Source organism: Lampetra planeri, chromosome 7 (genome assembly GCF_965212315.1).
Source record: "Lampetra planeri chromosome 7, kcLamPlan1.2.h2, whole genome shotgun sequence".
NCBI classification, from domain to species: Eukaryota; Metazoa; Chordata; class Hyperoartia; order Petromyzontiformes; family Petromyzontidae; genus Lampetra; species Lampetra planeri.
This window is the reverse complement of record NC_136113.1, coordinates 16544878-16560281: the sequence shown is the minus strand read 5'-3', so window position 1 is coordinate 16560281 and position 15404 is coordinate 16544878. Positions and strand designations below refer to the sequence as shown.

Here is a 15404-nt window from a genome sequence, read left to right as displayed (position 1 = left end):
AGGAAGAGCGCTGATCCTTTCCCCCACACGGAGCACACTCACGTGAGAACTATGGGGAACTCGGCAGAGCATCCTGCTTGAAGGCCTTTTGTGGCAGCGGGTTGCAAATGTTTCTCATCTGGAATGCGGGCCGTTATGATGACTGCGCCCGCACGCATCGGTTCTGTCACGCGACACGTGCGAGCGAGCGTAACTCTGAGCACCATTTCGCACGAGGAAGAAGAACAAGAAGTAGTAGAAGCGGCGCCCCTCGACACGCCGCGCGGTGGAGATGTTGCAGAAAATCCACGATGGTAGATTCTGACCGGGAGAGGCCAAGCACTCGTCGGGCGAGCAAGTCCTCCTGGCTGCAGCTCTCACGGCCCCCCAAAAGGAGAACCACGAAAAGTCCGGCCAAAATTCCCCCCACGACATTTTCAAGAGGATGCAGTATTTCGCAACATGGCAATTAACGGAAAGCGTTAGCGACGGGACGGGCGGGGAGGGTGGAAGAGATGACCCCTCTCCCCCCCCCCCCAGAGGTATTTATCCCACGGGCAAATCCCACCACAGGCCATAGGGCGGGAGGAGTTTGTGAGCGAGCAGAGGCGCAGAAGAAGCGCGAAGCGCCCCGTTGGGGTAGAAAGTGACGAACGAGCGGGACCCAGCATCGCTCGCATAGTTTGTGCTCCCGTGTGCAGCACAAGCCCAGAGCGAGGCCGCCATTAACGAGTACGGACCGTATTTTATTTAAAACGCCACGGCGGGCCGGCGTTCACAAAGGCGATCTTTGTGTGGTGTTCTTTACTCATTTAGAGTCGGTTACTTATTTTGCTTTTACCCCCCCCCCAGCACAGAGCCTTGTTTAAATTAACCTCTACGCTTTATGGCACGCACTGCGAGCCAGGGTTCATTGGCAAGCTTGGGAGGCATTCGTGGCACGCTACAGAATTTAAATGCGACCCCCTAGCGGGGGGGGGGGAGGCAGAATGGGTCAACTCCGTCCTTTGCTTGTGTTGGCTCCGCAGTGCCGCGCACGTGCAGGAGGTATCGCCCTGCGGAGGACGCAGATTGGCGCAGTGTGCGAGTGTCCCAGCGAAAATTTCACGTGGACCAAAACCAAACACGCGACAACACTGCTAATTATGCGCGTGGTTGCACAGCTTAAGGTCTCTACGGTTTAATTATTTATCGACTTCCTTTGCACAATTCATCTTCGTGTAACCTACAGGGGTGCACAAGCCCCGCGTACACATGGCTTACACGCCGCGCATGAATTATATATGCCGCAGGATGCAGAAACATAACACAAACTCGGACGTCATCCGGTATAAAAGAGTGTTTGCGCGAATAAAACCACGCTGTGCGATGTTACAGCGAGATGCCGTGGGGGACCAAGTGACGGCGCTCGAAACACGATCTTTATTTCGAGCTTCTTTCACACCGTACGTAGCCAACCGTGCTAATCGGACGTGCGAGGCAAGGACAACAAACTAAACACAAACATCTATTCGAAAAAAAATTGTTTTCAATCTAGATTATTTAAAAGTGCATAGCTCCGGTGGCTTCCTAATATCAGAAGGAAGAGCATTCCAGATGGTCACAGACGCGCATCGGAAAGCACGCGATGCGGTGACCGTCTTTGTTCGATGGTTAGCCCAAAAGCCGCTGCGAGGATGACCAGAGTTTGCTTGAAGGTTCATGCTCCGTTTGTATTACCCTTATTTGTCCAAGAAAAATTAGAAAGAGAAACCCAAATTGTCACAGACGTGCCCTCCTATTGCTTCAACACAGCACATGAGAAAGTTGATCTGTGTACAAAAAAAGAGTAAAGCAATTTAATGCAACTCAAAAAGGTTACAAAGTTCAATTATTTCTAAATCGAGGTGGTCAACTGGCTCAGAGGTCAGAGTGCTGTCCGTGCACTGCCGACATCTTCCTTTCAAATCGAGGTTTCAGCTGCCTGCGATTAAACCAGGTTCTCAAGTTGGCGGTCTCAGCCCGGTCAATAACTGCATAAAATACCATTTCAATAAGTTTGATTTTGCACTTAATTCGCTTAAATTCCAGCCATGAGAATTAAAAAAAACATTCTTTGACTGTCATTCAATGAACATTAATTTCTGGCAAAGTATTTCCTCCTAATGTGGATAAGCAATCAAATCAAAGATATTCCAGAAGCAGTTCTGCGATATGTGATGGGCTCCAAGCTCTGCGTTTCCCAGCTTGAACCTTCCGCATCGAATCCCAAACCCTGGCTGTAGAGCGGACCCCAGTACGGAACTGAACAGTGCCAGTCTTGCGCAGTCTTTTAAATAAAACTCAGCCCTTTCTGCAAGGAGCTTTGTCCGGCGTTTCGTTCTAAATTTTCACCGTCGCCACCGCCGCGGCCGCCACCACAGCCGCCTCCTCTCACAGGTAGCGACTTAGCGCGCTTCGGGAGGCCACGCAAGACCCGGGCGGCGGAGTAACCCGAATCGCACGGCGAAACGTGACCCACGGGGCGGGGAGGGGGGGGCCTACGATAGAAAACATTCTCGCAATTCGTGGGCGGCGGGGGGCGTGGACGCGGCCCACAGAAACAACATCGTGGGGGCGGCGCCGCGATGGCTTCTCTCGCGGCAGAGATTCGCATCGGAACGCCGTCACATTTGGGCGTGCGAGAGCTCTACGGTAAATATTCGCACGTGTTCTTACTTGACCAGCCCCCGGAGCTGGTTTTTTTTTTAAAGGAGAGAAGAAAAATACTCGAGCGCAAACGATCAAAAAGCAATAAATAGCTTTCCGCCAGGGTACCGTTGGCTTCAACGTTTCGGTACATGGTCACATGATCAGCATGTGCAGCTCCCACTTATTAATTGCCGCATTTATCGGATTTTGCTAACGACTTTTACAATGCCCTCCCGGTTGACATATACTTTTTCCATTCATCTTCCTGCCACGTGAAAGAATTCCAAAACTGCCGAGTACAGCAAATAGTAGTGACTACACAGCAGAGTATTGTCTCCACGATAGCGTCTCTGGAATAACATATTTATCTATAACTTAAAATGTTTAAAATCTGCAAGATGTTTCAAAAACGAAACATGGTTGCTGACGAAGTAAATTGGAATAAACGTGTTTAAATAGCGCATGAAAGCATAAGAGAGATGCACACACAAAAAATAAGATAATTTACATGGGTTTAAAAAGGCGTCGTTCTGTTCAGCAAAGTAAGTGGGCTTGGGCCGGACTTTGCTAAAATAAAGGGACGGTTGCCAATGGTCAAGGATAATTGCAGAGCGACAGGCAAGGGACAGAACGCATCCGAGATGACGTGCCAGGAGCGATACCAACAGCGTAACCGCAGGTGCTTGGTGGATTTTTTCTTACATCGCAGCATTGTGAGCACATGGCAGTGGGGAGGCCAGCAGTGGATTGATCATGGCTAATGATGATTTCCAGAATATCATTGACAAAATCTATTTCCCCACAAGTGTACAACACCAACCCCAATGATCCATGCGCATATTCATGCACGCACTGCAAAAAGCTGCGTTGTGCCGGTTGGAACCCTCGTGGGGATAAAAACATTTCTCCGCCACAGACTCCGGAAGCGTGCGATCCAGCTGGTCAAATAGCGCAAAGAAAATAAAGCTCCGTACTGCGAGCCGGTACTGTACGCGCTTGTGTATAGTCAACGTATGTGTGGGTACACAACCGTGCTACACAACACGTGCTCATTATCATCATCATCTGGGCACCAGATTTTTTAAGATTTTCAAGATGATATTTGCTATAATTCACTGACATGATCATGCGTCATGCAGGGTCCGAATCAATATCACTTGAAACCTCATTTCTTTACAAGTGCTTTTTTGTGTTTAGTTTGTTCTTCCCCCGCACCTCCGATTAGCGCGATTGGCTACGTACGGAGCGAAATAAGCACAACATACATACATCACTGCCATTGTAAATTGTATGCCAAATACTGTCTCGGCTTGCAGCAGCAGTTTGCGCTGAGTGGGAATTCTCCCAACTCAGCACTTGGGCATTCAGCCCAAGCGAGAATTCAGGAAGGGACAAATTGGTAACCGAGTACCGATGGTGATTGAGATATGTTTTTCTGGATTTTTTTTTTTATCGCTGACATAAGTTACATTTTGCTGTGACTTGTATCACACTTTTGGAAATCCACGTAGGTACGCACTTTGAAAACTGCTGGCCAAACATAATTTCGATTCGATAAGAGAGCTCTATCATGCAATAAAAACGTAAAAAAAGACCTGTCATAATCGGTGTGGATGTAAAATAACCCTTGGCGTGATTGGTAAGAGCCGACCTCATGCCATGTTCACACGTGTTAGAGAAGCCACGATTATCATCATCATAATCACCACGATTGCAAACGCCGCCACCGTAATTGTGATGTAGCCTTCTCAAGTTTATGTGCCCATGTGGACCATACATCACATGCTCTGCTATTTTGATTCCTTCTGTTACTGCTGACAAGAGGACAATGCATGAGTTGGCGGGGCGACGCGTGCAATGCGGAATTCTTTATGCAAAGTTGAGGTTAAAACACAGAAAGTTCGCTATCTGGAATCACACTCCTTTCCGACACAAACTTCCTCACATAAACCCAGGCCCCTGTACTTCTGCTCATATTCCCCGCTGCGCTTGTATAACGGAGGCTATGGTAACAAGGAAGGCAAGGATGACCAAGTCATGCTCTACGGCTGTGAGCATCATTTCATTTCCTCATGCTTACGCTCAACAATCGCATGTTACACACAAAAGGGCATAAGAATTGGCAGCAGAAATTCGACTTTACTGCATCTCATTCCAAACCCCGCCTCTTATTCTCTCTCTCGTATGGAAACCATCAACATCTACAGTAACCTTGCCAATGCATATTTTCAGGAAAAAACCAGGCGCAGATGTTTAAGGTTGTGAGATCAGCTTTCAAGCCTCAGTCAAATTCCATTCATTTTGATGGTAACTCTAAAAGCCATTTTTTTACAATAGATGTCCATCCAAGTGTGATCACTCGGCTTTTACATTTCCTGCCCGCAAATACTTCAGGGTTCCACAACCTTAAAATCCAACAAGCAATGCTAACCGCAACGGCGCAAGTGTGTATCACTGTACCCGCAACGATTCTCAAAAAGGTATGATAAGATAAGGGGAGCCTGAAAAACGCGTTCAAGGATTTTGAGCAAGAGAGGACACCCTGTTTACAGCAATTCTTTTTTCTTGGTCCCAGTTTTACCCGTTTAACATCACGTGTTGGACGTCAACTAACTTGGACCGGGGCCACACACAAAAATAACTGGACCCTGTTGCCCGTGACGTTTAGATTGCTGGTAACAAACACACTTTGTAATGAGCAGGACACATTTACAAAGCACGATGTGCGCACTTGGTCGTGTTCAAGAGCAAGCTCCGAGTGAAAGGAAGCCGACTTGAAGGTTGCCATTCATCACGTGCTCCTTGATTAATAAACCCCACCTCAAGAGTACTTTCCATCAAGGCTCACGGACTAACTAATCGTTTGGCCGAGATAAACGTGGGTATAAAATTCACATACTCAGTGTTTGTACGCACTAGCAGAGTGTAATGATTCTACAGACACACATCGACCCCTTGAAGAAGCAGTGCATTGTGTGCAGTCTGCTTCATGGCCCAAGCCTTTCCCGATTATGGACTTTTGCACCATCCCAGTTCTTGTTGCACTGCAGGACCATGCTGCTCACTCTTATAGGCCACTCACAAAGACACAAACACAATAAAGCAAAGTACTGCATACACAGCGCGCAACGTGTACTGTCGTTACGTCTGAGATAAATTAACAAAAAAAGTTGCCAAGATTTTCAGAATTACTAGTCCAGGGAATTACAGTAATGTTTGTGCAATGTGACATTTACGACTGTAACTTTTTAACGTGGCCAGCATTTTCCGAATGCAGCCAAGATTTTGGTGCGGTACAGTACACGTACGCACTCATATAAGGCCACGTGGAGTCAAAAACAACATTCATCCTGTGCAACTTTGTAGGGAATCTGGCTTTTTTGGTGCTCAAGCCAATGTGAACGTAAAATGTTACCCTTGACAATTTGCAGCAGCAGCAGCATTTAGCGCACACTGGCTAGGTTACATGCTGGCAGTCTCTTCTCACAGACGCCTTACCTGGTTCGACAATTGCAACGGAGATCGGTGGCTTGTGATCAATGATGAAGCAGTTAGCTTCAAACTGATGCTATTCATTCAAAATATTTTGGAGTGATCCATATTTGTTTTCGGGTTAGGCCACGTGGTGGTAGTTTTACACGTATCCATGTATTGATCAAATTCTGACCGATAATGCTGCTTCACCGGTGGCATCAGAGTTTTCATCACTAAATTCAACATCGACATGTTGGCTGCAATAACCTACGTTTTAAGTTCACCGTGTAGTATGTGTAAATGTCAAAGGACCAAACGTGTGAGTGAATATATATGGGCATTAAATAAGATTACAGTACTTAATACCATTTACATTTTTGTGTAGATGACCAAATATAGTTGGAAGCCAAATTGAGTTCCCACAGAAATGAGCATGTTTATAGCCCTGAGCCAATGGTGGATATTCTGCATTTCTCGGAACAGGGATGAGTTTAGTCATAGGCCAATTACTGCTGCCTTCCTACAGAGTAAGACTAATTGTAGTGACCATGCAGGATGCAGGAGCGAGTTGATCACCAAATAGGATTTTAACTGTGAGTCACGGTGATTTTACCAATGGGTAAAGAGGGGCAAAAACCCCATCTCGTATTCCTGCAAAAGGTAACAGTGCAACTGCGTGGGTGCGTGGAGGATTCTGCGATGCAAAAATTACCACAAAGCATTTCATTAACATACGGATGCCAACAGTGACTCACAAGCATCTGGATTCGTAATCACGTTTAAATATAGCATTATCGCTGCTCCGCTGTTAATGCCCCCAGCATTACAGTGCGTTTATAATCCCAATTGTCTGCTGCGAGAGAGTCGTCACGGCGGAGCGATCCCACCCCCAGCAAACGGCGCAGGCCATTGGCTGGGGTTTGGCATCCTGGGTGAATCCCAAAATGCGATATCTGCGAGAGCTTCGGAATTCCCCATTGAAACCGCCACCAAGCGGCTCGTGACCAGCCGAGAAAAAGAATAGCATCCGTAGGACGTGTCCGACGGAAAACCCGCGCCCAAGAGAGTGATCGAGACGCTAAACAAGTCACGAATTAAAAACACGCATGGCCTTCGTCGTGAAAGCCGGTGGCACGAGAGCTTTCATTTACCAGAAGCCTGAGCAATGAAATTCAGTGCGCGGTGCCTAATCTTGGGGAACGAGAGGGGCGGGACGCAGGGACACCGTTAACATGTAAATTAGCCAGGCTGGGTACGCGCACGCGCGCCAAGTCTGCGCGCAACTGTTTTTTTCCTCTCTGCCAGACGTCTTTTTTTTCTCTCTCGCTCTCTCTCCTGCCAGACGGCTCACACCAGCGACAGCGCAAGAGACAGTGAGAGTCTTCCCTGAATATCGTTGCTGGCATCTGCGTCACATGTTATATATATAACTGCGGAGTATGTGTATCGCGTTAAGGTCACCCTTAGCTCAATTCCTGCAGTGCGTCGGTGGCACACACGTGCAAGCAGAGTGTACCGGACGGCTCGCATCAATAAAATGGAACACACTGTACACTTATTTTTGAACTATGAGTACATCCAATCAGTTTTTTTGTATGTATAAAAACACGAGTATGTTAAAAAAAAACTTTAGATATTTTGATTTAATATCTCATGTATTGTGAATATCCGAATTTGAAGCAGAATAGAATATTTCAATCTTTTATTTTTTTCATCAATAAACCGATAAATATCTGTCCATCCACCTCGTTGTCTTTCAATTATCTCCCTCTGTCCGTCTCTCCCTCTATCTTCCATAGTCTGCGTCTCCCTGTGCCTCTGCCTCCAACTCTCTTCTTTGCATCTCCGGATTTCTGTCCGTCTCTCTCCATCTCACTCGCCATCTGCTTCAGTCTCTCTGCGCAATTACAGTCGGTAGAATTTCACCGTTTACATTTTATTTACTTTTTTCAGCAAGCACTGTACTCTCCAATATTCAACTGCGCAACACGTTTCACAAACAACACGACTACCAAATCAAAAAGGAGCTTCTGCGGATTGATTTGCCCGAGCATAACCAAGATATGTATGCATGCAAAGGTCTTAAGTTGTTGCGCAGCCTCACTGCACGGCGCAATTCTATCTTAAAATTCATCGACACGACCCCTTAATGTCCCTAAATCCAGCACTCGGAGCGACAGCACAGTGATGCTTAACGCATCGAGCTGCGGCGTGCTCCGTGCACAGGGTAATGGTCATGTGAGCAGGCATGGAGTCAGGAGACCGAGCGGCATGTGTTCCACGCTCATACGCTCCAACGTTCCACGGCTCTTCCCTTGACCGTTCAGAGCGTGGATTTTATATAAATAAATAAATAAACGGACAGCGACGACAACAACAATGAGAACATTCAACCACCAACGATGCTCTTCTCGTGGCTCGTGTGGCCCCGTGACGAAGCGTGGTTACGGAGAGGGCCCGGGGACTAAGCAATGGGACCCCCTCCCTCCCCAAATTGGCATCCACATCAATAAAAGGGGGTTACAACTCCTGCATGGTAACAAGCAGTCAATATTCCAATTACTGTAGCTAAATTATGTTAGCATGTACTGTGTGTCACAGGTACGCCTGTTAGCAATTAAAGCTAGGCGAGGGTGAATCATAATTGCCCTACTGATATTCAGAGGCAGTATAATGTCACTGCTCGATCGTTAAGTTACAGACTATGGTGCATAACCTTTTACCTGGATATAAATTGGCTCATCAATGGGAACTGGGCCATTCTAAACGTAGTGCTATCGCTTACAACAAACACCAATATAATATTCGTAAAGATGATAATACACAAGTTAGCAATTGTATTTGTTGATCAAGTACTTGGTCGGTTGAGCCATGGAGCCACTGGTTTGCACATGACGCTCTGACCCCAGTGACCCAAGTTCGATTTACAACCATGGCCAACATCAGCGGCGAATGACATCTGCACCAGCGCAGGACACATTCCTCTCCCTTTCGCCAACCCTCGCCGACCTCTGCGGTGTGAAGTACGCAAACAAACAAACAAACCCCACGGCCGACACATGGCACGGGGAAGAAGCCTTCGCCCAGCAAGAGAGATTGAGAAATTGCTTAAGATTATTATTGAATCAAGTACTTGTACTCACCATTTCTTGGTACACTCCACCATCAGCTCTTGGTAGGAGGCCACAAACTGGAACTTGGAGGCACGTTTTCCCACTCGCTGCAGTCGCTTCCAAACCGAAGACATGATTGAGCCGTGCCACGTCGTAACGAGCTCCAAAGTCTGACGGCTAATCGCTCCAATTGCATAAAATGTAATAAATAAATTAAAAATGTTGCATAAAAATTCACGGTTACTGTACAGGTACAGCTCTAAACGTATGGCTTCAGTGTCCCACGCATAGTCAAGTCTTCGTAGCGAACTTGGCAGTAGACCGGCGCCCGCTCTACATGGCTTGGTTAAGGCCTGGTGCTTGCCTGGCTCCGGTCGCAGCCGTCACTTCGCGAAAGTCAGCCCCTGCAAAATATGAATAATAAACATAGGCAAAATTATTCACTTTCATTCGCAACATGTACTGCACGTCACGAGCTTTAAATAAATAAATTAGTTGAAATATGCTCCAGGAAGTGAGTTGGCTGCTCCTCCAGTCAGTAAAAACCATAATCACAGGCCTTGTTTGTCTGCGATCAAAACACTCGCAGCTTATGCCAACACAACACGTTGCAGCAAGGTCACGGCAGCCACGAAACAGCCCGAAGCTACCCACTATTATGATGCATAGCAGAGGGCTGCCCTTAATTTTGCAGATGTGGTTAACAAAAACAAATAAAAACTCAAGAACGTGGCCTTCAAGGCCCAAGAGGTCTGCAAAAGGCAGCATCAACAGTTCCCCAACTCACCAAATCTACGATAAGCTAGACTATTAACTGGACACGTTTTGCAGTCGGTGCCAAACAAAATGAGAAGTTGTCATAAAAAACACACATTTCCATATGGATGATTTTTTTTTAAATCACCAAGAGCTCGTTAACATTTCACTGTAATGACATTGCCTACACAAATGCCCCCGCTCCAGAGGTAGGCATGCTGAGCACTGTACGTCTGTCAATTATTCACAAGAGTGAAATGGGGTTTTTATTCGTGCAAGCTACTTGTTTGTAGAGGTAACCGACTGTCTGCATCTGAAATGAGTTTGTAATGCAAGCTCGAAGTAGTCTTATTACCTGTTCCATGACAGGTAGTTAAAAATCCCACCACAGTTCCAAACCCTGACCGAGACTGGTACAGCTGTATTAGCAACAGTCATCCTGCCATTCTTAGCAACGCCATCGTCGAGTTCAGACGCGCAGGTGACGAGCAAATAAATGTATCTCTTGAGAGTAAAAAAAGGATGGCCGGGTAACTTAAGAAGCAGACTCAAGACTCGTGCCATCACAAATCCTACCTCTAAACCAGATGAGTCTCACGCTGGAGCATGCAGGCAGCCCCATCCTCCTCGATGAACGAGATTCTGGGATGAATGCGACGACCACTTTTGCCCCCATCTCATTGTTCTCAGTCGACAAGACGATTCCGTCAATTTACTTATCAATCGCAACAAATCCGTCGAGCAGCCTGCGGTGCACTTGGGACCCACAGAGAGACGTTCAAGGTTGAAGGCATCCGTCCCCGTGCCCTGCGTGTGAAGTTCACAAGCCACTGGCCGTGACAATCTACGCATCCGACTGCCACCACGTGATTACCACTGTATATTACGGCAATAAAAAAAAGAGCCCTAAGCGGACCCAGCCGATGCCACATTCGGACGTTCGTCGCAGGGCTGAGGATTAAAACACGGACACGATTTGCGCTTAAGACTCAATATACCCAGTATGTTAGTTTAACCAAGCCACACTTGCAATGAGGGCCACGGTCTAACCCGGTCAAAAACGTCCTCGACGAAGGAGCACCCAACAACACGCCGTGGATGAGGCGACGGAGGAACCAAAGCAGCAGGGCGCACGTGCCAATAGGAAAATGTTGAAATCTCTTTAAAATTTAAATTTTTCACAATGCCGATGGCCAAGCAATAGCTCCTGTGGTAAAGTGGGCCGCGACTACATCATCAGTAAACGTGCCACGTACAGTCATTCGGTTTCATGTCACCGGTGCGTCCGAGTTTGAGACGGGTGATCGAGCTTTCCTCTCCGTGAATTAGCCTTACTTCATTCCTCGTTTGTTTTAATTGACAGGCAGCGGAATAATAAAATGTGCCCTTCCTGTGCGCCGTAATGACTTGATGAAACTCAACCAACCTCGGGTGACGTGCTAAGTTTGTAATGACAGCAGATGCGGTTTAAATCCTTGCCTTAGCTGCCACTTTATTCCAGCGGTGTGACGCATTTCCCAAGACAGTTACATCAACACTGCATTGGGACACACTGCGCTGCCGTTAGAAATGTTGCGCAGTATGCGACGTCCCTGCCTGCCCCCTGTACACACACACAATAGACACTTTGAAAATCAAGGAAGGCACATATGGAGCTCATTAAGTGCCAGCACTGCCGTCCAATAACAGCTTCCACAACCTCAGTTCACTATTGATGCCGTGGTAGAGGCAATACTCATTACATAACCGCACTCCACATCAACTGTTTAGAATATGGTGTGTTCAGCTGTCTGTAAACCATTAGGATAACCGATCGGTTATCACAGTCCTGAAAATAACCGATCCGGTTATTATATTTACAACACATATACAATAACAAATGTAATGGAACACATCTGTTTGGAATAACGAGGTTTCCACTGCACTGAAAACATATACTGATTCTAGAATTGAATATATACCGAGTAGAACTTTCCTCTTGATAGCTAGGTTAATAAAAGTCCATAAAAAACAACTTCAGTTATCGCGTATTCCGTATCTTTGTATTGCTACAATTACAACGCATGTGTAGCGTGCCTCTCGTCTCCTGCAATGTGAGAACACATTTGTAAACACACAGCCCACTGCCATGAACAAAATAGAACAAAAACAGCCCTGCAGCAGAGTGCAGTAGATTGAACTGTGTAACAATAAAACATGTTGTTCCTGGGCAGTAAGTGTTCGTTCCTAATTGCGTATGCCTCAAAAGTACAGAAAGTGGCTATTATTCCCCACAAACTTTGCTTTTGTGACCAGGACAGTGATATTTTGAAATGTAGCTATTTTCAATGTGAAAACGCGGTGTGCATTTGTGTCATTCCTTCACGTAAAGTCCTGGTCACAAAAGCAAAGTTTGTGGGGAATACTTTTTAGGCATAAGCAATTAAAAAATGACACTTACTACCCAGGGACAAACATCGTGTTAGCAAGTGTCGTCAATGTCGGTACAATGAGAGATTAGAACCAACATCGCCTTTATAACAACAACAACAACAACACAATTGTAAACACGCACAGCTGTAGCATGGAGTATACTTATGAATACCGACACACACTCAAAGTCCACTACTGTATTACACAAATACCGCCACAGTGATAAACGAGAAACACCACACACTCAAACCACCGATACATTGCAGAAGTAACGCCCCTACAATGGTACCCTTTATCAGTGCGAGTGATACATGGGTGAGCATCGATCATCCTCTATTCTGATGAACGTAATAAGCACACACAAACACAACCACTATCATCGCGACGACTTGTCTGTACACCCAACACAGTTAGCCGTCTTTATACCGACACATTTGTAAACACACAATCGCCTACCGGTATGCCGGACGTTTCCTTACACGAGTCGCATAACAATGATACTATAGGAGTGAACACCACAAGACAATACACACACACATTGGCCGTATCAACACATTTGTAAACAACACAATCAGCCACCGTTCTAAAGCTGTATTACAACCACAATTCGCACGCGTGTGAGATCATACAGTACACACGTGTGAAAACATACAGTACACACGTGTGAGAACATACAGTACACGCGTGAGAGATCATACAGTACACACGTGTGAGAACATACAGTACACACGTGTGAGAACATACAGTACACGCGTGTGAGATCATACAGTACACGCGTGTGAGATCATACAGTACACACGTGTGAGAACATACAGTACACGCGTGTGAGATCATACAGTACACGCGTGTGAGATCATACAGTACACACGTGTGAGATCATACAGTACACACGTGTGAGATCATACAATACCTGTTCTTCACCTGAGGACGGCTGCTTGCGTTGTGGCCGAAACGTCGTGAGTATTTTATTTTATTGTTTAATTTTTATTATTTTATTATTTCCCTTCTACGTTATTTTACCGAAAGAAAGAACCAAGAAGAATAAAAAAAGGAGGCCACAATATCAGCCACATACTCCTCCATATGTGGAACCACGACTGCGACCATGATATTGACACGCGTGTAAAATCATCCCAATTAGCCACTACGTAGTATGTGTGTAGTACATATACTACATTAGTGAAGTACATACTACAGCAGGTCCCAACCACAGGGGCACACGTGTACAACAACAGCAGCAGCCTGGGTTAACCACCGTGTACAGCACCAGGTTAAACAGATACATTCTGCATATAGAACGGGGACGTCTTTGAAAGTGCATCCGTGGTGATGAACCAGTTACCAAGTTACCATTCACAGATGTGCCACGGTGACGCTACGCAAGGCGGAAACGCCAGTTACCATTAGGAACACCACTACTGTACCATGTATCCACTGCTAAAACATGGTAACGTCGTTACCGATAGGTATAGGTAGGTACACGTCTATACCAGTTACCACTGATGATACATCACCACAGTTACCACTGGATACATCACCACGGTTACCACTGATGATAAATCAACACAGTTACCACAGTTACCACTGTGGATACATCACCACAGTTACCACTGATGATACATCACCAGTTATCACAGTTACCACTGTGGATACATCACCACAGTTACCACTGATGATACATCAACAGTTACCACAGTTACCACTGTGGATACATCACCACGGTTACCACTGATGATACATCAACAGTTACCACTGTGGATACATCACCACAGTTACCACTGATGATACATCACCAGTTATCACAGTTACCACTGTGGATACATCACCACAGTTACCACTGATGATACATCACCACAGTTACCACTGATGATACATCACCAGTTACCACAGTTACCACTGCGGATACATCACCACAGTTACCACATCACCACCGTTACCACGAGACCTACCTACCGTACGTGTGTAACAAGGAAGGGCGATGTGGTGTGCAGCCAGAGGCCCCACCTCGCCAACGCACTCACACCACTGGTGATGTTGTTGCTGGTGGTGATGGTGCTGGTGATGTTGCTGGTGATGGTGCTGGTGCTGGTGGTGATGGTGATGATGGTGGTGATGGGGGTGATGGTGGTGTTGCTGGTGGTGTTGCTGCTGGTGTTGCTGCTGGTGATGTTGGTGGTGATGGTGGTGTGTGGTGGTAGTGTGTGGTGGTAGTGTGTGGTGGTAGTGTGTGGTGGTAGTGTGTGGTGGTAGTGTGTGGTGGTAGTGTGTGGTGGTAGTGTGTGGTGGTAGTGTGTGGTGGTAGTGTGTGGTGGTAGTGTGTGGTGGTAGTGTGTGGTGGTAGTGTGTGGTGGTAGTGTGTGGTGGTAGTGTGTGGTGGTAGTGTGTGGTGGTAGTGTGTGATGGTGGTGGTGTTGGTGGTGATGGTGATGTTGGTGTTTGAACACAAAGCGAGGGCTGTGTTGCTCACCGAGCGGCCATCGCAGAGCCTCGTCCCCCCGGTCTCGCTCCTGCTGCTGCTTCTCCTCCTGCTGCTGCTGCCGCCGCTGCTGCTGCCGCTGCTTCTGTATCTGCTGCTGCTTCTCTGCCCGAGCCTCCTCCTCCTCCTCCACGCCCTCCGCGTCGCCCCCCCCCCCACGGGGCCGCTCATTAAACCCGGGACGGATTATAGACAAATCCCGGACTGGAGCGCAGCCGCAACCCATTAAAACTCGGACTGGATTTCGCCTGGACTCGCACGACCCGAAGCGGAGTCATTGGAGGTTTATGAAACTCATCAGCTGCTGTGAGTTGTGTAGATTCTTAGCGTGTTCACGTATTAGCAGACCACGACCACACCTGGGCATCGCGGCGCCTGTGCCAGGCCAGGTGCACTTTGAGGCTATCACGTGGAGGTCTCGGGGCAGACCCTGGTGCCATGGGTTGGCTGGCTCAGATGACCGGGTAGATGCAGCACCAGCTGTACACCGAGACTCGCAAACACATTCCTTAACATTAAATCGG

General features: G+C 47.0%; 1 protein-coding gene across 1 annotated transcript in view; it reads right to left on the bottom strand.

Moving 5' to 3' along the window:
• The window catches only part of EHBP1 (EH domain binding protein 1), an 85829-nt gene extending 70846 nt beyond the window's left edge, over positions 1-14983 (bottom strand). Inside the window, 2 exon segments of the mRNA XM_078596573.1 lie at positions 9267-9640; positions 14872-14983. Of these exon segments, the coding sequence (XP_078452699.1) occupies positions 9267-9370 (104 nt within the window). The 5' untranslated portion in view covers positions 9371-9640; positions 14872-14983.
• Between the last annotated feature and the right edge of the window lie 421 nt (positions 14984-15404).